This window comes from Poecile atricapillus, chromosome 6 (genome assembly GCF_030490865.1).
Source record: "Poecile atricapillus isolate bPoeAtr1 chromosome 6, bPoeAtr1.hap1, whole genome shotgun sequence".
NCBI lineage: Eukaryota > Metazoa > Chordata > Aves > Passeriformes > Paridae > Poecile > Poecile atricapillus.
Window position 1 is genome coordinate 37,330,610 of NC_081254.1, and position 21,617 is coordinate 37,352,226.

A 21,617-nucleotide genomic window follows, 5' to 3' on the forward strand; every position below is an offset into this window, starting at 1 on the left:
AAAAATAATGAAAAAATAAATAAAGTTGATTAAATCCCAAGCTCTGTGTCTGTAATTGCTGCGGTGCAACGCTGATAACGTGTAGTTATCATCGGAAAAGTTGACCAAGACAGGTTAAATAATTTAATAAGCAACTGCTTGTAATTATGCTATTTACAAGGTATGACAGAGGTTTGAGGAAGAAACAGAAGCTGATCTCAGGGAAATGGACGGGTTTGGGTGACCCCTGGAGCATGGAGTTTGAATTATGGAGATGGGGGGCTGAGAGGTGAATATGGACTAGAGGAGAACAAGATGACTTTTCACCTCAGCACATTTAACTTTTAAATCCAAATAAACGTCTCGCGTTACTGGATGGTTGCGTTATAAAAGAAAAAAGGACTAATCCCGGCCAGTTTTGGAGTGTGAGGAAGGGGCTGCCCTTTCCTCACCGAGGAAAAAATATCGCCAAAAAAAAAAAAAATAAAAAAAGTTACAGAGGGGGAAAAAGTGCATTTAAAAATAAATCTGAGTAACTCGGTGGGATTTTTTTTTTCTCCCCTTTCCTTTTTCCCTCACTAAATTAATTATATCAAACATCTGTTCCCATGACGTTGTCCTCGATGCCACACACACCACTGAATGATCTCAACGCTGCCTCGAAGAACAACAACACACCTTTTTGGCTTTCCCAAATATCCTCCGGTAAAATCGGGATCTCAGTCAGCAGCTACCTGATTTACTGGCTCAGAACAATTAAAAGTAGGCGCGCTCCGGCGGATTGCTCGCCCCCCACCTTTCCGAGCAAGGACAAAATACAAACTTAGGAAGTCGCGTGGTAAGAAAAGCGTAAAGTTTCTCACCTGTTTGGTCATGGAGTCTATTAGCCGAACGTACAGGTCCTGCTCTGTCCTAACTCCTGCGGAGGGAAAGCACAGCCACGTTCCGATCAGGATTTCGGGAGAGAACCCCCCCAATCCCACAAGGAAAGGATGAGGTCAGGCAATTAACCGCAGCGGGCAGGGATCGGCCCCGCGCCGGCTGCAGGAGAAAAATCCCAATTTTTTTTTTTTTTTCTTTTTTTTTTCTAAAATAAATAAATAAATTAATAAAAATTAATAATGATAAAAATTAGCCGGGAATCAGTGACGGAGTTCTGTTGAGCCCCTGGGCTCGGGGGTCCGTGGCCGAGGCAGCCCCCCCCGGGGAACTCGCGGGGACCGCGGGCGCTGAACGAAGCCCCCGCGGGTTTTCCGCGCCCGAGGAAGCGGCTCGGCCGGGCAGCGGCTCCGCTCTGCCCACTCACCCCATCCCAATAATCACCATCAATTCCCAAAACTGGAAAAAAAAAAAAAAAAAAAGTCCCTTAAAAGTGCCGCTGTGCCCGAGCAGCCATCGATCCCCTTTTTTACTTTCCACTTCAAGCCCAACCGGTTAATCATGTGAAGTACCATTGACTTATCGATCCTTTATGTTTTGTTTTCCTTATATGCCAAGGAAAGAGCCGTGTTTACACGCGTGTAATTTTAATCTCGAAATCTTTCTATCCTTTATCCCCCTGCTCCCCCCCAAAAAAAGGCCTCGTAAGGAAAATCAAGACTTTCCTGCTGCACGCGGACGCTCAAAAATGAGAGAACGACAACTTACCATTGCTATACAATAACTGAAGTTTATAATGAATCCCATTGTTAGTTTTTTCATTGTTTGGCTCCTGCAAGTAACGATAAATAATTACATTTAGCATGAAAAATATCGCCCTCCTCCTGCTGCCCATTTTTCTCGTCCCTGAAGCGGTTCGGAATTAACACTTTGCAGAAATTCAGCCCACGGTCACATTATTTTTTTTTTTTTTTTTTTTTCCTGGTGTGGAGCGCTGATGATGTCATTAGCTCGGTGCAAATATGTCATGTTTTGCCGTTTTGCCGGTGTTTAAAATAAGTCGGGGCTAAGTTTTTAACCCCGGGGTCTATTCGGAGCGGCCGTGAGACCGGGGGGAGCCGCACGTGGCGTGGGCGCCGCTGGAGTGCCGGGAGAGCTGCCGTGCTGGGAATGAGCTCTGCTCCACTCAATTACTCTTGAAAAAAAAATTTAAAAAAAAAAAAAAAATTAAGATAACTGGCAGACTTACTTTCTCTTTCTCCACAAAGTCCACAAAAGCTGTTCTCTCAATCTCCACCGGCTGTCCCTGCCTGTCGTACAGAGCTAAGACGAAGTGGAAAAAATTGGATTTTCTGAGATTGGAAGGCGGCTGTTTCTCGAAATGTGCCCGAGCCAGCCCCACGCCGCTGCGGGAGAAAACAAGACAAGGCGTGGGTGAGAGCGGCGGCGAGGGGCGCGCAGGCTCCGCGGCCGCGGGGGGATGCGGGGGGATGCGGGGAGCGCGGAGCGGCGCGGAGCGGGGAGGCTGTAACTGATACGGGGCGGGCGGGGGGGGAGTTAAGGGAGGGGGGGATTTACGGCCGGGATGAGAAATACAGGAGGAGAAAACCGCCGGGAGAGGATTTGGCAGACGTACCTTTGGGCGGCCGTGTTAGCATCCACTACCCCAGCAGTATGCATCCATGAGCGGACGGGGTTCATCCCACTGCCCAGCGGTTCTTCTTTCATGGTCGTCCCACCTCTCGGTATATTTTCCTGAATCCCAAACATTAAAACAAATTTGGGCAAAACCAGCTCCTAACCAAAAGGGGTTAAAATTGAGGGAAATGTCAGATACGGGGTGGGTTGGTTGTTGCTTGATTTTCTCTCTCTCTCTCTCTCTCTCTCCTTGGCGACTGGAATATAAGAGATGACTTTACTCCCTGTGATCAGTAGGAGAAAAGCCCAGTTCAAGTCTTGCTTCCTTCTTCAATCTGTCCTGTATTGGCACGACATAAACAATTTACTGAGTACTTCTGTGCGGCGAGTTGGATGGCGTTCCAGTTTGGTGGTTTAAAAAAAAAAAAAAAAAAAAAAAAAAAAAAAAAAAAAAGGAAAAAAAAGTAAAACTGCAGCCGGCGACACTGCGAGGTGGCTTTTTTTTTTTTAAGGGGGGGAGGGGGGGAAAAAAAGAATAAATATTTTTTGTTGTTGTTGTTTGCAGACGCGCTCAACGTGGTGTCATCCTAGTAAAAACCGGCTCGGCAAAAAAAAAAAAGCTTCAGGACACTGCTGAATCGACCACTTTCTGGCAAGGCTCTCCTGCTCCAAAAGACAAATAAACGGGGGGGAAAAAAAAAAAAAAAAAATCCTGATTACCGCGGAGGTGTTGCCGGGCACACGGGAGAACGGGGCGCGGGCCCGTGGCGGCTCGCGGAATGGACGGAGGCGCGCAGAGCCCGGCCCTCCCTCCCCGAGGAGCGCGCCCCTTCCCCGGGAGCCGGGCCCCCGCCGCCGCGGGAGACGTGGCGTCATCGCTGACGTCAGGAAAGGGGCGTGGCCACGCCCATATATGGAGCGCGGGGTCCGGCGGCGCGCCCGCCCGAGCCACGGTGCCCCCCCACCCCCCCCCCACCCAACCCGCCACCCCCGCGGCGACAGCGACAGCGACATTGACAGCGACAGCGACAGTGACAGCGACAGTGACAGCGACACCGCTCCGGGCACGGGCACCCACCCCGGCACTGCCCACAGCAGCGGAGGGGTCGCGGCCGGGGCCGGACAAAGGGTGGGATGAGCCCCCGAGCCATCGGCGCGCTATAAATGCGGAGCGGACATGGGCACAGATACCTGTGTTTGACACTTGGTGTGCACACGCTAACGCAGCCCCGGCCGCCCTGTCCATCTCTGTTCCTGTATCTCCATAGAAATATAGATTTATGTCTCTTTTTATATATTTATATATGTTTTTCTGTACCGAGATATATTTATATATTATATATACTGATATTTTTATATATTGATACTTTTATATATTGATATTTTATATATTGATATCTTATATATTGATATCTTATATCTTGATATTTTATATATTGATATTTTATATATTGATATCTTATATATTGATATTTTTATATTTATATTTTATATAGATATTTATATATAGATATCTATATAGATATTTATATAGATATTTATATAAATATATATATATAGATATATATAGATATCTATACAGGTACTTATATAGATATTTATATATAATTATATATATATAATTATATATATTTTTATAGAGATATTTATATTTATATATTTATATATAGATATTTATATATATGTATATATATTTTTATGTATTGATATTCTCAAATATGTTGATGTGTTATACATATTGATCTTTTTTATGTATTTACATGTTGTATCTATATATCTTCTCCTCAAGTGATGAGGCTTTTCTGCCCAGCTTGAGCTACGACTTCCTTATACTATTTTTTTTTTTTTTAATCTCTTCTTTATTTTTTGGTATTTATTTTTTGTGAATTTCCCACGTCCCAGCGTTAATATTTCCCGAACTCGGGGAAAATCGGCTTTCGTATCTGAATGAATCGGTGAAAATCGAAAGTCTGATTTGTGTTATCAGGATCCCCTTTCTCCAAGGGGTGAGGGAAAAGAGGGGAAAAAAAAAAAAAAAAAAGGGATGTGTTAGAAAGCAATCTATTTTGCTGGTGTTGGGGGTTAATGACTATTGCCAAAGATAAGTGAATTATCAAAGCTGTTGCTCTACCCGATCTCAAAATCCATTACATTGCTGGCCGTCTAATTAAATACGTAAGTATAATAAAATCATATTTTATGACTATTTGAGGGTAATGAGATTAGTCTTTAGAAGCGATCGCCACATATTAAAGATGCCACTGTCTATAGAATGTTAATAACCTTAAATCAAAGTGTATGGAAACTATTCATGAGAAATTAAAAGAAAATTCCTGTATTCATAATCAGCCCGGAGCTTTTGAGGTACAGTAGAGCAGATTACAAACCCAAACACTTTTATCGCGCACAGAGAGACACCAAAGTTCCCAAACAATGCCAAGCTCGAGGTGCCACGGACACATTTGGGGACCTGGAGCGGGCGCCGGGGGCTGCGGCTCCCCCCAGCCCGCAAAATCCTCCCTCCTAAAAATAAAGTAAAAAATACCCCCAAACACCGCTATTATTGCAAGATATTTCCACAAATGAACAACGCCGAACTTGGTGCTTCCCCTCCGCTAACGAAAGCTTAAAATCATTTACAGTATCTTTAATTCAGATTACACGCGCCAAGGCGATTTAAATCTGATTACCAAATTAGAAGGTTTTAAAACAAATCCTTTTAAATCTGATACTGTTGACTAAGGAGGGGAGAAAAAAAAAAAAAAAAAAAGTTCCATAAGCCCATCACATAAGGTAACGATCCTGCCCCAGAAAGAAAGGGAGTTTTAAACCTTTTTGACAACAAATGCAGCTGCCCCACTATTTTGGACGATATTAAGCGAAAATGAATGCAAATCTGTGTTCAGAAGCCATCTGGCCAGGAATGGGGGAATCAGCTGCTCCTCACAACAGGCTCTGAGCCTGAATCTATTTCAGCTCATTTTCTAGATCATCTGGTCCTGCACCCAAAGCGTGGAAAATACGGTCTTTATCATTCACCAACTTTATCTTTTTTTTTGTTGTTGTTTTGTGTCACTCTGCCTGGCTGGAGCTGCCGGGAGCCCGCCCGGGCTGCTGCCCGCAGCGCCCCGCACCGCTCCCAGGCCGGCATCCCGCGGGGCGCTGCTCTGCCTGCCCGGGAGGGATGGAGGGGAGCCCCGGTTCCCGCAGCCCCGGTTCCCGCAGCCCCGGTTCCCCCAGCCCCGGTTCCCCAGCCCCGCTCCGGGCAGCGGGAGCGCGGCCCCGGGCTCAGCGCACCTTGCGCGGGGCGGCCGGAGCGGAGCGGGGCCGGGCGGGCAGGGGGTGTGCGCGGCTGCGGGGGGCGGCCCGAGCCCTCCCGGCTCCGCGGCCCTCCTCCTCCTCCTCCTTTTCCACCTCCTCCTCCTCCTCCTCCGGCGCCAAGTCTCCCTTTTGTGTGAATTTACGGGGTGAGGCTTCAGTGATCCCCCCGCAAATTTGCATTTAAATAGCGACATCAAGCGATGCGCGTGCCACACACCAGCGGGCTCCCAGATGTCACGGCGGAGCCGCTCAGATGGCCGCAGCCCAGCTGTCCCCCGGCCCTGCCCCGCTCCGCGCCCCCCGCACCGCCCCGCACCGCGTCCCCCAGCCCCGCACACGGAACCCCGCGCTCTGCGGGGCTCCAAAGCCATACCCTTGTTCCCACCGACCTGCGAGTATTGCCCCAAACTTCATTCTTTTATTTTTTTTTTCCCCCCTCTCGGGACAATCCCCTCGGGACTATTATCTCAATCATTTCACTTTTTTTTTTTTTTCCTCTTTATTATTATTTCTTATTTATTTCTCATTTCACGGTTTAAATCACCCAAGTTGGAGAGCGTGATTTTGGTAATTTCGCGATTTCCTCGGCCGTGGGCCGAGCCCAGCTCCGGGTTTGCCACCGCACAAACTTTCCCAGCGGGAAGTTGCGGTGGGAGCAGGGAGCGGCGGCCCCGGCCCTGCTCTCGGGGGGCTCGGCCGGGTCCCCGCAGCTCGCCAAGGTCCGTATTTCAATTTTATTGCTGGAAGGCGCCTTCATTACCGGCGCGCTGGGTTACACCGGGCGTAATTTATGCCCGGTGTAAGAGAAGCAAATCTCTACAAACTCCCGTGCTGCAGGAGGGGGAAATGGGTGTTTTCGGGAAAATTGGTATTTTGGTGTGTTTTCAGGTACGGCCGCTGCTCCGGGCCGTTCATTCCCGGGTAGGCGCGGATTAACGCGGCTCCGCGGGCCTTGCGCGGGGGGTCGCGCATCCTTGGCCCGGGGCAGAGGCCGAACGCGGCCCAGCAGCGGAGCGGAGCCGAGGCCGGGGCGCTGCCGCCGCTGCTTTGGGGCTGCTCGGCCAGCCCAGGCCCCCGGGCACGGGCAGGGCTTGCGGGAAGGGCCGGGACCCCCGCGCTCGCTTTTCGGGATGGATTCACCCGCGCCCGGCTCGTTTCAGAGCTTGGATCCGCATTCCTGAGCATCCCGGGCCCGCAGCGGAGCGCACGGGGCCAGCGCTGCGCTCCGGCCGCCCGGGGGGCTCGGCTGCTCCGCGCCCGCGCAGGCACCGCGGGCTCGGTGCGGGGAGCGGGGAGCTTGTCCCTGTCCCTGTCCCTGTCCCTGTCCCTGTCCCTGTCCCTGTCCCTGTCCCTGCCCCTGTCCCTGCCCCTGTCCCTGTCTCTGCCTGGTGGCCCCGGGTCCCCTCGGCCGCGCACCTCCCGCGCCCCTGCGCGGTTCCCGGCCAGGCTGCGCAGCTCTGTGCCGGCTCGGGCTCGGGGTCACGGAACTCCCTGTGGGTGCAGCGCTGTTTTACCCAAACCGGTTCTCGGCCCTGCGCTCCCCCCGGCGCGCTCCCGCGGCCCTGCGTCCCGATATGGTTACATCAAAATTAGTTATTTAAAAATAAAATAAATAAAATGGGGGGAAAAAAAAAAGGAAAAAAGGCTTAAAGTTCCGCCGTGCCCGAGCGCCAGCCCCGGTAGCCGTGCGCCCAACGGGAGCTTTTCCTCGGAAAAAACTCCCCGCGGGCGCTGCCCGGCTCCCGGCGGCCCGAGGGCGCGGCTCGGGCTCTGCCCTCCCGGTCCCCGCGGGATGCGGGGCCGCGGCCCGGGGATGTTGCGGGGCCGCGGTGTCTCTGCCCCCGGGGCCCCGGGAGGGGCTGGGACCGGCCGGAGCCGCGCAGGCGGAGGAGCCGCCGCCCCCGCGGAGCAGCGCGGACGCGCAGCCGGGGCCGCGGGGAGCTGGCGGCCGGACAGGTCCCATCGTGCGGCGGGAACAATATAAACTGACTCCAACTGAACAAACAAGGATCGATCAGATAATTTCAGATATTATAATTGGCTTTAATTAAACACACTTCGTTCTAATTAACTCTGAAATTTTAGCATGCTTTGGGACGTTGGTGTCTGATTTGATATTGTCAGTCCAGATGTCCTAATAAAATTCAATCCTCCACTCAAGACTTCAATATTCACTAAGAACAAAATGCAAATTAAATGTAAAACCTAAAGTATCGCCAAAGGTATAATCAAGAAAGGTGTCTCAAAACTTCTCACTTTTTATTACGCAGTAGTTAGAAAATGCAGATTACATCCTAACAAGACCTCGACTGAATAATAGAAACCTTAACTCTTTCGTGGTCAGGGCTCGCTCTGCCCTGCAGGGATCCGGGAGCATCCTCGGCCAGCGCACGGGAAACACCCGCGGTGCGGGGCTCCCGCCCGGAGCGGCCGCGGGGAACCGGCCGAGCCCGGGGGTACGGGCCGCTCTCCCCGCAGCACCGGCGGAGCAAAACTTGCCGCTGTCACACGCACTTTTGTCCCCGAGGCGAGCGGCGGAGGAGCCCGGGCGGGCCGGGTGAGCGCTGCCCGCTCCCGCACGGCGGAGCTGCGGGGGAGCCCCGGGCGCGGCCCCGGTACCGAGCCCCGGGCCCCGCAGCGCTCCCGGCGGGCGGGACAGGGACATCCCGAGGGGGACACACGCCCGGGGAAGGTCCCCGTCCCCTCGCCCCCGAGCTGCCCCGCATTTTCCCCGCGAGCCACGGCGCTCCTGCAAATAATCAAAGGCTCCCGAGCGGAGCGGCGGCGCGGGGAGCTGCGGGGAGCCCGGCTGGAGCCTCCCCCGGCCCCTGGGCCCCGTGCGGGTCCCGGGGTGCTGCACCGGGGGACCCCCGAGCTGGGCTCGGCGCCAGCCCACCGCCTCGCCGCGCTCGCACAGCTCCAAAAGCCGGGCTATTCCCACATTAAACATTTGTATGTTTTCCATGCTAATGGAGTCACTTAAAGCTGTTGCTAATTTAACTTTTTAAAAAGGCCACAGCGTGGTGATTTGCATTTTCTTTAGGATATTGAAATGAAGGGAAAACTGCTGGGCGGTGAGGCTGCCCCGAGCGTAGCTGGGGGCCATGCCGGAATGAAAACAGGGAAAGAAAAGAAGAAAGAAGGAAACCGCCGCTTCTTCCCGACTGTTAATAAGCAATTTGTCCCGCCGCGATTTACATTGCAAAGACAAACGTGTCGGGGTGCCCGGCCCGGCCGGGGCCCCCCGGGCCGCTCCCCCGACATCACCCCGCAAACCGCGCTCCCCATCCCGCCGGGCGGGCAAATCCCGCGGCCGCGGGCGGAGGGAGAGCGGGGAGCTCCCCGCGCACCCCTCGGGCTTGAATTTGCAATGAATTTCCCAACGCCCCGGTGTGGGTAAACAACAAGTGCTGGGATGGCCGCTTCCCTCGCAGATCCCCTCTCGCCGCCGCCGCGGCTCTGTAGCGTGGGGACCGTGTGCCATCTACAGGACACTGCGCGGGCGGCCGCGCTCCGCGCCCCCGGCCCCGCCGCCTCCCGCTCCCCCCGCGCGATCCGCCAGCGACCATCGATTATTTGTTATTTCAACTTTTTAATTTTTTTGTTTTTGTTTTTGTTTTTAACTTCATATTAAAACTTTGCGGTGATAAAGGTTGCGGCGCTGCCCGCTATTTTTTAATATAATTAATTGTTGGGTTTTTTGTTTTTTTTTTTCTTTTCGGATTAAAAGATGTGAAATCTAAAGATAATGCGATTTGATTTGTTAGTCTAACTCCGCGATTTGAGAGTTGATGTCCCCAAAGACCGGGCGAGCTTTTTCCCTTTATTTATTTTTATTAAAACATCAATCTACTCTGGAGCTGGGTGAACTCAGTTTCACCTAGAGAACATAAAATTCTCCATACCAAGGAAATAAGCACCTTTCATAAATCAACAGTATTCCTGACAGATCGATCAATTTTTGGTTGTTAATCCGAAAGGAGGAGTTTTAATTGCTTTCTGCCTTTTAGCCCGGCCACCTCGGCGCGGCGGCTCCGGCAGAGCTCGGCTCTCCCCTTCCGCGCTCGGGAGGGGGGGAAAAAAGCCCCGGAGACCTTTCCGCGGCTCCGAGCCCCCGCGCAGGGCGGCGCAGCATCCCCTCCGCGCTATTTGCGCGCAAATCTGCGCCGCCGAGCCCCCGCGCGGCGGGACGGACTCCGGAACGCGCAGCTTGCGCGCAGAACCGCGGCCGGCGGCTCCCGGCCCGGCCCAGGTAAGCGGGGGCTCTGCCGGGAGCGCCCCCCGCCCGCCCCCGTTCCCGCAGCCCCGCGCGGGGGCGGCCGCTTACCTTGCGCGGGGGTGGCGGGGGCGCGGAGGGCAGCGCGCACGGCGGAGGGGGACGCGCAGGGCGGAGAGTGCGGAGCTCCCCTCGCTTTAATAGACTTGTCGGCCGGCGCACCCGGCCGCGGTGCGGTGCGGTGCGGGGGGGCCCCGCGGTGCTCAGCAGTGCGCAAGCGCCCCCCCCTCGCTCTCTCCGCTGCCCGGGGGCGGGCGGGAGGCGCGGGGCGCCCGCGGGGGCGGAATCGGCGGAGCGGCCCCGGGGGGAGCGCAGGGGGGGCGAGCCCCGAGCCCCGAGCCCGGCCCGGGCCGCTCCGTCCCGGGACGCCGCGGGTTCCCCTCCCGCATCCCGCGCAGGGACCGCGCAGAGCCCGCCCGGCCCCGCGGGCGCGCAGCGCTGCGCTCCAGACACGCAACAGTTTGTCCCGAGGGGATGCGACCCCCGGGAACGTCCCGGCAGGGAACTCACCGCTCCTGGCTCCGCGGGACACCGCCTGCCGCCGAGGCGCCGCTCACATCTTCCCAACTCTTTTAATTCCCTCTCTCCGGCCGGAGCCGATGCCCAGCGCGCTCCTCCTGGACCATACTGGGGCGGTACTGGCGGCACTGGGGTCCCAGAACTTCCCGGCCGCTTCGCACCTGGACTCGAAGCGCGGGCGGCCGAGCCGGCGATGCGCAAAGAACGCGACTGGCTGCGAGAGATTTTATTTTGTTTATTTCTGCTCTTCCTTCCCCTCCCTCTCCCACTTTAGCCCAGGAACTCCCGCAGCATTGGTTAATCCTCGAGGAGGGATAACTGCTGAGATCTTTAGCGAGCTCTCTGCTACCACGGATACTTCCTAGAGCTCCAGCAGCTCTGTGAGGGATGTGCAGCTACAAGATGTGAAGGTATTTAGAAAAAAAAAAAAAAAAAAGAAAAAAAAAAAAAAAAGGTAGCGGTTTCCAAGTCAAGCAGACTCCTGCAGGGAAGTGAAGCCCGGGTTTAGGACTGGAGCTACATTTATACAAAATAAACCTATCAGTGCTGGCCTTGGTTATAAAGTCAGGGAGCATTCACCCCCGGGTTTGTTCTGACGGCAGCTACTCTCTGGTTTGGGTTTAATTTGTACAATGGAGGGTTTTAGCAGCTGGGAGAGGGGCAGGAACCTGGCTGAGGTGTGAGGAGCACGGCAGAGCCCTGGCTGGGCTGGGCAGGGGGACAGTGACCACGGGCAGGGCAGCCCCATGAACAGGCGACCACCACTGGGCTGCCTCTGGTCAGGGCAACCTCACGGGCTTATTTCTGCTGTGTTCACCCACAGACAAGCTCAGCTGCTGCTTAAGCCCCTGGCAAACAGCTGCCCAGATGTGCTGCAGGTGGGCAAAGTTGGGGCCAGCCCTAGAAAAGACAGCACAACTCCGGTCCTGCTCCCCCGTGTCATCCCCACCACAGGGATGGAGCAGCAGGGACGGAGCTGCCTCAGCCCAGGGCTTGGGGAAGGGGCTCCACGCCTGGGCTGGGGCTGGGAGGGCGGCCCCGAGGCCCGGGGACCCGGCAGGAATCGTCCAAACGGGTCTTAGAAGGTCCCACGGGGGATTTGGACTTTGTTTTACAACATCCTGAGTGCATGGGCTGGGCCGTTCAGTTTGCATAAATATCTGGAAAATTGTGGAAGACGCACACATTTTAAAAAGTGCTCCTGACTGGAAAGGATAAAATGTCTCTGTGGGCTCTGTGGAGTGTGCAGGATGAAATCAGGAGGCAGAGCCAGGAAGAGCCGGGTGCTCCAGGCCCGAGCCCAGCCCGACACCTTCCCACAAACCCGGGAGCGTTCTGCTCGCAAACAGCGGGAACTCGCATTTACAGCTACCCCCTTTAGCACGGAGGCTGAGGTGGTGTCTTTCTGAGACAAATCCATGTCCACAAGGAATTTATCCAGCAGATTCCTCCAGAGCTCGTGATGTTCCCGAAGCTGCAGGGGATGCTCTCCCCAAAATCTCCCCCTCCCCGTTTTTGTCCCACCTCTCAGAAGAGCTTTGAGGCTTGGAACCCAGCTGTGCCCCTCTCCTCCTGTCACCAACTCACTTTTTAAACATTCCAAAGCACCCCGTGTTTTTCACGTGCTCCTCGGAGAAGAGAGAAGAGATGTGGGTTGTGCTGCAGCCTTTAGAGCTCGGGGTGGGGGTGAAAGGCTTTGCTGGGAAGGAGCTGGGCTGATTCCTGCAGGATCTGTCCTTGCGCAGGGGTCGCGATCCCGGCTCGGGGAGCTCATTCCTCGTGTGACCGCCAGCTCGAGAGAGGAAAAAAACCCCAAAAACCCAGCCCGGGGGGGCTCTGGGGGGTGCGGAGCTTCCCACTCGCTCCCAGGAATTCCAGGAGAAATCAGGGAATATTCGCCTCCAGGCCTGACTGCCCGTGCGAAGTGCTGCGACCTGCTGATGGAGACAGGTGGAATGAGAGAGGAGAACGTGAGCGCTCGGGAAAAATAAACAGCAGCCAGAAGAATATCGAATTTAAATGTTGCTAGCGGAGAACTCCACCGGCAGACTCGGCTGGAAATTATCTGAGACACCACGGCACAAAAATGCTTCCCTTTCACGAGGCAAATGATCTAATCAAGATGTATGTGCATGACAATGCGCTCGCAGGGAGAGAAAGTCGGAGTTATCTGCTTCAATTACGGCACTTCCCGTGTCCCTGTCCTGGCAAAGGATGAGAATAATAAATATAAACCAGTCTTTTCCCAGCCTGGAACTGAGTTGAGTAACTCAGCTCCCGTTGAGCTGCACGTGAAGTATGAACTAAGGAAGTCACCAGGTAAAATATTGTGAATATTCCTGAGGAATGAGATAGGAAATGAAATAGGTATTGAAATATTAAATATTATATGAAATGCTGGCTTGCAGCCAGAGGTGTCTTGATATCCAACAGGAGCCAGGGATGTGCCCACGAGGGAGAATTGATTGTGAGCTCTTGGCATGAGAGTGGAAATTGGAGGAGGGTTTGGGGAAGTTTGTATCCCAGAATCAATCCTGGAATCACACACTGCTTTGGCTTGGGAATGACCTTCAGGATCCTCCAACCACACGGGCAGGGAGGGACCCTTTCCACTGGATGTCCATCAAAATGGGGGCAGTGCTGAGGAAATCCTTCCTTTCCCTGCTCCTGCTCCCTGCTCTTCACCCCAGCTCTGGATCTTGCCTGAGCTGGGGGATCCCAGGCCTGGGACACCCCATCCCTCCCCTGCTGCATCCCTGGGCACGTCCTGCAGGCAGATCCCAAAGCAGAGAGGAGCCCAGGTGGACCCCAGGATTCCAAAGCCCATTTCCTTCCCTTCTGTATCCTTATCCATAAATTATGGAGAGGGCTGGAATTCCTGTTTGAGCAGCTTTGGGAAGAAATGAACTTTGGCTGAACACAAATAGCACATAAAGCAGGGAAGGAGATAAAAACCGATGCAGGCCTCGGTTTCTTTTGAGGTAAAACGGGTGATCCCAGGTGTCAGCGCCTCAGAGACCTGCCCAGGTACGGTTTGAACTCACTAAATAATGGATTTTATTTTCTCTGCTTTCTTTTGGGTGGAATTATATCCACAATCTGTTTTTCTAGCAAGCAGAATCTGTGTTTTGCTGCTTGAATTTAGTTCACCATCAGGAGCTCAGTTTTAATAAGGCTCAGATTTTTATCTGTTGGACTTCTAGAAATTAGGAGTGAAGTAGGTAAGAGCTTATTTATTATTTATTGCTTTTATTGTAGTGTAATAGCTGTGAAATTTAAACATGAAATAAATGAAGAGAAGAAATCTTTATGCTCAGTGTATCAGCACAGAAGTGAAGCTGGCCAGGCTGACATCAGAAACCAGAGAAAATGAGAATTTGGGGGATATTTCCATTAATTCATTAGTGCATCCTGATTATTAGCAGTGCCAAAAGGTGTCTGTGACCTGCAGTGCTCCATCCCAGGGATCTGCTAAAAAGCAACACTGCTAATACACTTCACTTGTTTATTTATTTCTCAAGTGATAGGTTTATCTCCTGATTTTGCTCTTGTTTCCCAGCCTTTTAGAAGATTCTTGGACAGTTTATAGACAGCAGCTGACACCTGTAAAATTCACCTGGAGCTATTCAGCAGTTTAAAACACCTCGCTGCAATTTATCCAGAACTCTTCACGCACAAAAAGGAGGCAAAAATTGATTGGAGTGGCTGAGGAACTCTTCTGTCCTGTCTTTAAAAGGCAGATATAAAGCTGTCAGCTTTTACAGCTGCCCTCTCACTGCTCCAGTCAAACAGAGCTGTGGAGGGGAGATTCCTTTCCCAGCCTGGGATGGGCTGTGAGGCTGCTCCTGCAGCTCCAGCTTCATCTGCATCCCTTCCTGAGCAAGGCACCGACCCCTCCCCTGCCCTGGGTTTTACTTGTGTTAATAAATTCAAATTAGAAAAATAATAGATATAGAAGAGGAGGGAAAAAATCTGATTTTCTGGCTCTGAGAGCTTTGGCAGTGCCAGGCTGCTCCATCAGGGTGATCCAGGCAGGGAGGGTTTGGTGGCTTCCCAAGGCAGGCTCCAGCACACATTCCTCAAGTTATTTGTGGTTTTTAGCATCTTTTTGACACAATACTCAAGAGGGTGAAAAATATGATTTGCAAGGTGTTCTTTATTTGTCCCTTGGCATCCTGGAGCAAAGGAGGCTCAGGGGGAATTTGTGGCTCTGCACAAGTCCCTGGCAGGAGGGAACAGCCGGGGGGATTTGGGATCTGCTCCCAGGAACAGGGACAGGAGGAGAGGGAACGGGCTCAGGATGCCCAGGGCAGGCTCAGGGGGGACAGCAGCAGGAATTTCCCCATGGAAAGGGAGCTCAGGCCTTGGCAGTGCTCAGGGAGGGTTCAGTGCCCATCCCTGGAGGTGTCCCAGGAATTGCTGGAGGTGGCACTCAGGGCTCTGGGCTGGGGACACGGTGGGGATGGGGCAGGGCTGGACTCGATGATCCTGGAGCTGATTTCCAACCTGAAGGATTTTGGGATTCTGGGATCTCTCCCTCAAAGCTGGTATTTCCAAACAACCCCAAATATTCAGCAAGACCAGTAATTATGGATTTGTTTCCCTGGAAGAGGAGAGCTCCTGGACTCAGACTCTGCAGCTCCTGGAAATCCAGGTAAATCCTGGAATTCCACAGGGCTAATCCCACCACTCACAATTATGTCAGGTTTGATCACCTGCACAAACCCCCCCTCCCTGGGTATTCATCATCCCTCAGACGGGCGCAGGCAGTGATCCTTTACTCCCTCATGCCACATTTCCATCAGCATTATGGATTTCTGAGCCATTTTCCTGTATGGATATGCCAGGAATTGTGTGCAATATTCCAGAATGGTTCCAGCAGTGGTGCACAGGGGAACATTCCAGCATTAACCACCTCTCACCTCGCCCATTTCCCTGTTCCTTCTCCTCACTCACAGCAGCGCAAGGAGCATCTGATTTCCTGTTTAAGTGCCAGATAATCACTGGTTACACAGAACAGCACATTGCTTTTAATGCTCCAGTCCTGGGAGCTGCCTTTTCCACAGGTTTGGGATTGCTTCAGTGAATCCCTATAAAACACCGAGCCCACCAGCCCCCAGCCTTGGAATGAAACAGCCTGAGGCCTTCACCAAACCCTCCCTGGATGTGGACACAACTTAAAACACTGATTTGAAAAAGCTGAGTTGTGGAGAATGCACAACAACCCTGGGTAAGTTGTTGCCAGCGATTAATTATTCCTGCTGATGAGATTCTCTCTTTATTTTCTATAGCAGCTCTTCACTGCTCGCTGCTGGACCCTGTGCTCTCGCTGCCCTGGCCACTGGGATTTGCTGCTCAGGGAATTCCTGGTGGATTTTGCATCCAAACACAAAGCAGAGGAGCTGCTGAGTGCCCGAGCTTGGGCAGATGAGATCCCAGCTTAGAAGGAACAATACTTCAATCAAAAGCTGGAATTACTGTGTTTATCCATTTAAGAGGACTCTGTAAGTGCCCCCTGAGCACAAGGCTGGGACCCAGGAACGCCCAGGAGCCCCCAGCCCACCTGGGAGCCACCAAGGAGGATTCCTGAGCTCGGACACTCCCTGCAAGGAGGGTCTGGCTGGGTTTTGGTCTCTCCTCACAAGGCAGGACAAGAGGAAACGGCCTCAAGTTGTACCAGGGGAAGTTTAAATTAAATCTTGGGGAAATTCCTTGTTGTCCAGCCCTGGCACAGCTGCCCAGGGAGGGTTGGAGTGCCCATCCCTGGAGGGATTTCCCATCCCTGTGGATGTGGCTCTTGGGGAGGTGGTCAGGGGTGGCCTGGGCAGCGCTGGGGATGTTGGGCTCCATCCCCTTGCTGGGCTTTTCCAGCCTGATCATTTCTGGGATCTCTCGGTGTCCCCAGCTGTGAACCCCCCCAGATCCCCACCCTGGGGGCTGGAGGGCTGGATTGGGTGTAAATGAGGCGGGTTTGGGTCCCTGCAGCGGGGCAGGGCCAGCAGGGCTGTGCCAGGCTCTGCTCATGGCTGCAGCAGCAGGGTTTGCCCAGAGGGGACAATAACTCCAGCCAGGGCTCATGGGGGATCCTGCCTGGCCGATTCTTTCTGGGATTGCCCCAGCAGGGTTTGCCCAGAGGGGACAATAACTCCAGCCAGGGCTCATGGGGGATCCTGCCTGGCCGATTCTTTCTGGGATTGCCCCAGCAGGGTTTGCCCAGAGGGGACAATAACTCCAGCCAGGGCTCGTGGGGGATCCTGCCTGGCCGATTCTTTTTGGGATTGCCCCAGCAGGGTTTGCCCAGAGGGACAATAACTCCAGCCAGGGCTCATGGGGGATCCTGCCTGGCCGATTCTTTTTGGGATTGCCCCAGCAGGGTTTGCCCAGAGGGGACAATAATCCCAGCCAGGGCTCATGGGGGATCCTGCCTGGCCGATTCTTTTTGGGATTGCCCCAGCAGGGTTCCCTGGTGCCCAGGAGCAGCTGGGCAGGTGGAGAAGCCTCTGTGTGTGAGGATCCAGGGCTGGCTGCTCAGGAGGAGTTTCCATGTCCTGGGAGGTGTCTGGGGATCTGCTGGGCTCCTCGGAGTAAATCAAACTTTGGAGCATCAGCTTTGGGTGTTTGAAACTCACCACAACCTCTGAGCTTTGTGGTGTGTGCAGGGAGTCCGAGTTCTGGTTTATTTGAGGATGGTTTTATCCCTCCCATCCCCTCTGAGGTGGGGGAGACCCTTTTTGGGAGCAGTGGGGGGAGCACCTGCAGGTTCATGCCCCAGGTGATGTGGGCAGCTTGATGTGAGTGTCTGAGAGCGTGAAAAGTCTCTTTAATTTGGATTTCATTTGAGTGGTGAGACCTGGTGTGAGCTGCCATTGCTGGCTCTGAGGAGAGCAGCCCATGTGTGTGCAGTAATGAGCCACATTTCAGTTAATGCCCTCTAATTTATTATTTTTGAGGCTGATATGAAGCTGGGAGGGGCCTGCTGGAAAGCCCAGGGAGGGTTTTGGGGTGCCTGGATCTGTCTGGCACAGCCAGCCCTCCCAAAATGGGGTAAAACCCTCCCTGAGTACTTAAAAGTTGCCAAAGTCCAGAGGTTCAATGTGGATTAATGCACAAAAAAAAGGTAAGGGAAGCAGGGAGATCAGGAAGCAAATTGCTGCTACTTTTTTCCTCTTAAATGTTTTTAATTTTTTTAAAATAGAAATATTATAAAAAATATTAAAAATAAAAAATTTAAAAAAATATTTTAAAATATTTTTTAAAAAAATAAAGAAAAATAAAAATAAAAAGCAGAGCTGTGGGGAGAGCATCCCATGGCAGGGCCCTGCAGGGTTTGTCCCAGGCTGTGCCCACAAATCCAGAGTGAGATCTGCATTTACAGCTGGAATCCCTCAGGGATGTGAACTTAGGGCTAGAATTCCACGGTGATGAGGCCAAAATCAAGAAATCTCTTTTGTGGGCTTGGCAAGAACCCCCAAGTGCCCATTGTGGGTGTTTTTGGGCAGAGCCCAGCAGTGCAGAGAGCCCAGGGCAGCAGCTGGGACACTGAACCTGCTGCAGATCCTTTGGGAAAGAGGGAAAAAGGAGCTGCTTCCACTCAGGGATTGGGGAATGTGGAGTGAAATAAATCACCGTGCTGACATCAGATGAGTGGATACAGAAATCAACTCTATTGACTAAAAGTAGCATTAGAAATGCCATTCAGATCAAAATAAGATTTTCCTGGAGCTCTTAAAGTTGGTTAAATATAAAAGTACAATTAGTGGAGCTGCTGGTGGAGAGATGTGCTGAAATCCTGGGGTTCAGTGTGTCCTCAGGCACAGCAGATGTGGGATGGATCCTGCACCCAGGAGCGTCACCAGCTCAGCCAGGAGTGAGCAGCTCTGGTTATTCCTCCTGTAAGGTGATATTTAAAATTCCTGTATTGTTTAAAAATGGTTTTGTGGGCATTAATGTGGGAGCCAAGCTGTGAAGGAGGTGTGTGACCAGCGCTGGGGGAAATATTGAATTTATTTTTCTGAAAAGATAATGAAAATAGGGAAAAGGATATTTATTTTCTGTGGGACTGGAAGCAGGCACCAGCACAAGCTTTCTTTACCACTTCACTCATGTCTTGATGGCAATATCCCTAAATTGTCTGATGCCTGAAATGAGCTGGATATCACTGCAGAGAAATTATCTGCACTTTGAGAGGCTCCACTTGATTTGCTTTTGAAAATCAGCTCAGGCTTGACTGAATCTGCCTGATTGATCCGGGTTGTTTGGGGTAATCCTCCAGCCCTAAGACCTCAGGATCTCCTGCAGATGTCCCAGGAGATCCTGTTAGGGTGGCTAAAGGATGAAAACATCGGTGTTTGCAGGCTCCAACATCAGTGTTTGCAGGCTCCAATATCAGTGCAGGCTCCAACATCGGTGTTTGCAGGCTCCAACATCAGTGTTTGCAGGCTCCAATATCGGTGTTTACAGGCTCCAACATCAGTGTTTGCAGGCTCCAACATCGGTGTTTGCAGGCTCCAACATCAGTGTTTGCAGGCTCCAATATCAGTGTTTGCAGGCTCCAATATCGGTGTTTGCAGGCTCCAATATCGGTGTTTGCAGGCTCCAATATCAGTGCAGGCTCCTTCTGTCTCCTCGTGCTGCTGGATAGAGCTGGGGACTGGGATCAGGGATGTTATCAGGGATGTTATCAGGGATGTTATGAAGGATGGGATACTATCAGGATATTATCAGGGATGTTATCAGGGATGGGATACTATCAGGATACTATCAAGATGTTACCAGGGATGTCATCAGGGTACTATCAGGATTTTATCAGGGATGTTATCAGGAATGAGATACTATCAGGATGTTGTCAGGGATGGGATGTTTTCAGGGATGTTATCAGGGATGGGACACTATCAGGATATTATCAGGAATGTTATCAGGATGTTATCAGGATGTTATCAGGGATGTTTTCAGGGATGTTTTCAGGGATGTTATCAGGGATGGGATACTATCAGGATATTATCAGGGATGGGCTGGGATCAGGGATGGGATACTATCAGGATGTCAAGGATGACATCAGGATGTTATCAGGGATGTTATCAGGATACTATCAGGGATGTTATCAGGGGTGTTATCAGGGATGTTATCAAGGATGGGATACTATCAGGATATTATCAGGGATATTATCAGGGATGTTATCAGGATACTATCAGGATGTTATCAGGGTTGTTATCAGGGATGTTATCAGGGATGTTATCAGGGATGGGACACTACCAGGATATTATCAGGGATGTTATCAGGACACTATCAGGATATTATCAGGGATGTTATCAGGCTTTGCAGCCCTGCCATCTACTGGCTGCTTCCCTGAAAGCTCTCAGCTCTGCAGGCCCTCAGAGAAAGCGTTTGAACTTCCTAAACTTCCAGAGGGGAGATTGGGATCAGGTGTAAGGAGGAAATCCTTCCCTGGGAGGATTCCTGTGGCTGCCCCAGGATGCCCTGGATCCAAGGCCAGGCTGGACACTGGGGTTTGGAGCAGCTGGGACAGTGGGAGGTGTCCCTGCCATGGCAGGGGGGAATTTTGAGGATGATCTTTAAGGTCTTTTCCCACCCAAACCATTCTGGGTTTGCTCACCCCATCCCTGGCTGCTGCTCCCAGCCTGCTGGGCAGGAGAAGCTCTGCCTGTCCCTCATTCCCTGCCAGCACAGGGCCCAGCTGCTCCTCTGGGCTATTTTTAAGGCTGTGTGGACAGGAGGCTCAGCAAGGGCACCCTGAGCTGTCCTGAGTGCTGAGGGACAGGGACAGGGACCCCCAGAGCCCCCCAGGAGGTCACAGCTGCAGCCTGCCATGGGACACACACCTGCTCAGCACACACAGCCTGCACATCTCCCCCTGCCCGGGGATTGCTGCTTCTGCAGTGCCTGGGGATGGCTGCTGTCCCTCTGCTGGGTTACTGGTTTAACTGGGACTTGCTGAGCTCACTGGGTGTCCTGTAAGAGCAGAGATCCCACCAGGCTGTGATGGCATTGAAGGAAAAGAGGATTAAAGGCACTGTGGGAGCACCTGCACGCTCTGCCTGGTGTTCCATGACCTCCCTGAGCATTTTCCTGGCTGTTCCCCTGCTTTTAACACTGCCAGTCCCTGCTGGGAGATCACAGTGCTGTGAGGAGAGCCAGCCCAGCTCACCCAAGTCCTTGCTGAAGGAGGAAGCAATAATTCTTTATTTAAGAGATTACATCTTGCTGATGTAAATGACTGTAGCTCTTGATTTGATCATGGACCAGAGGGCTCTGGGAAGGCTCAGAGGCAGCCAGAACCTTCTGCTGCTCAGAGGAGAGGAGGCCCCGGGGCTGGGGGGACCTTGGGGTGGGCTCAGGGTGCTTGTGCTCAAATTCAGCTTTGCAGGGAGGAAACAGAGCTGGGTCTCTGTGTGGTACCAGGGGAGGGGCTGGACCTGCATCTGCCCCTGGGCTGTGGAGCCTCAGCATCCCTGGGGCTGGAAAATCCCTCCCTGTGCCCCATCCCCACCGTGTCCCCACCCAGGGCCCTGAGTGCCACCTCCAGCAATTCCTGGGACACCTCCAGGGATGGGCACTGAACCCTCCCTGGGCACTGCCAAGGCCTGAGCTCCCTTTCCATGGGGAAATTCCTGCTGCTGTCCCCCCTGAGCCTGCCCTGGGCATCCTGAGCCCGTTCCCTCTCCTCCTGTCCCTGTTCCTGGGAGCAGATCCCAAATCCCCCCGGCTGTCCCCTCCTGCCAGGGACTTGTGCAGAGCCACAAATTCCCCCTGAGCCTCCTTTGCTCCAGCCTGAGCCCCTTCCCAGCTCCCTCAGGAATTCTCCAGCCCCTTCCCAGCTCCCTCAGGGATTCTCCAGCCCCTTCCCAGCTCCCTCAGGAATTCTCCAGCCCCTTCCCAGCTCCCTCAGGAATTCTCCAGCCCCTTCCCAGCTCCCTCAGGAATTCTCCAGCCCCTTCCCAGCTCCCTCAGGAATTCTCCAGCCCCTTCCCAGCTCCCTCAGGAATTC

General features: G+C 52.9%; 1 protein-coding gene across 5 annotated transcripts in view; it reads right to left on the reverse strand.

The window, feature by feature from the left end:
* The window catches only part of EBF3 (EBF transcription factor 3), a 129,855-nt gene extending 119,047 nt beyond the window's left edge, over window positions 1-10,808 (reverse strand). For 3 of the 5 annotated variants that reach the window (XM_058841810.1, XM_058841811.1, XM_058841809.1), the window contains exons 1-5: window positions 10,604-10,806; window positions 2,495-2,873; window positions 2,108-2,264; window positions 1,627-1,690; window positions 843-898 (exon numbers count right to left, since the gene is read on the reverse strand). In XM_058841810.1, coding sequence (XP_058697793.1) covers window positions 843-898; window positions 1,627-1,690; window positions 2,108-2,264; window positions 2,495-2,628 — 411 coding nt within the window. In that variant the 5' untranslated portion in view covers window positions 2,629-2,873; window positions 10,604-10,806. Of the gene's footprint in view, window positions 1-842; window positions 899-1,626; window positions 1,691-2,107; window positions 2,265-2,494; window positions 2,874-10,603 lie in introns of all 5 variants that reach the window. The other 2 variants (XM_058841807.1, XM_058841806.1) reach the window with 2 other exon arrangements.
* Window positions 10,809-21,617: the final 10,809 nt, after the last annotated feature.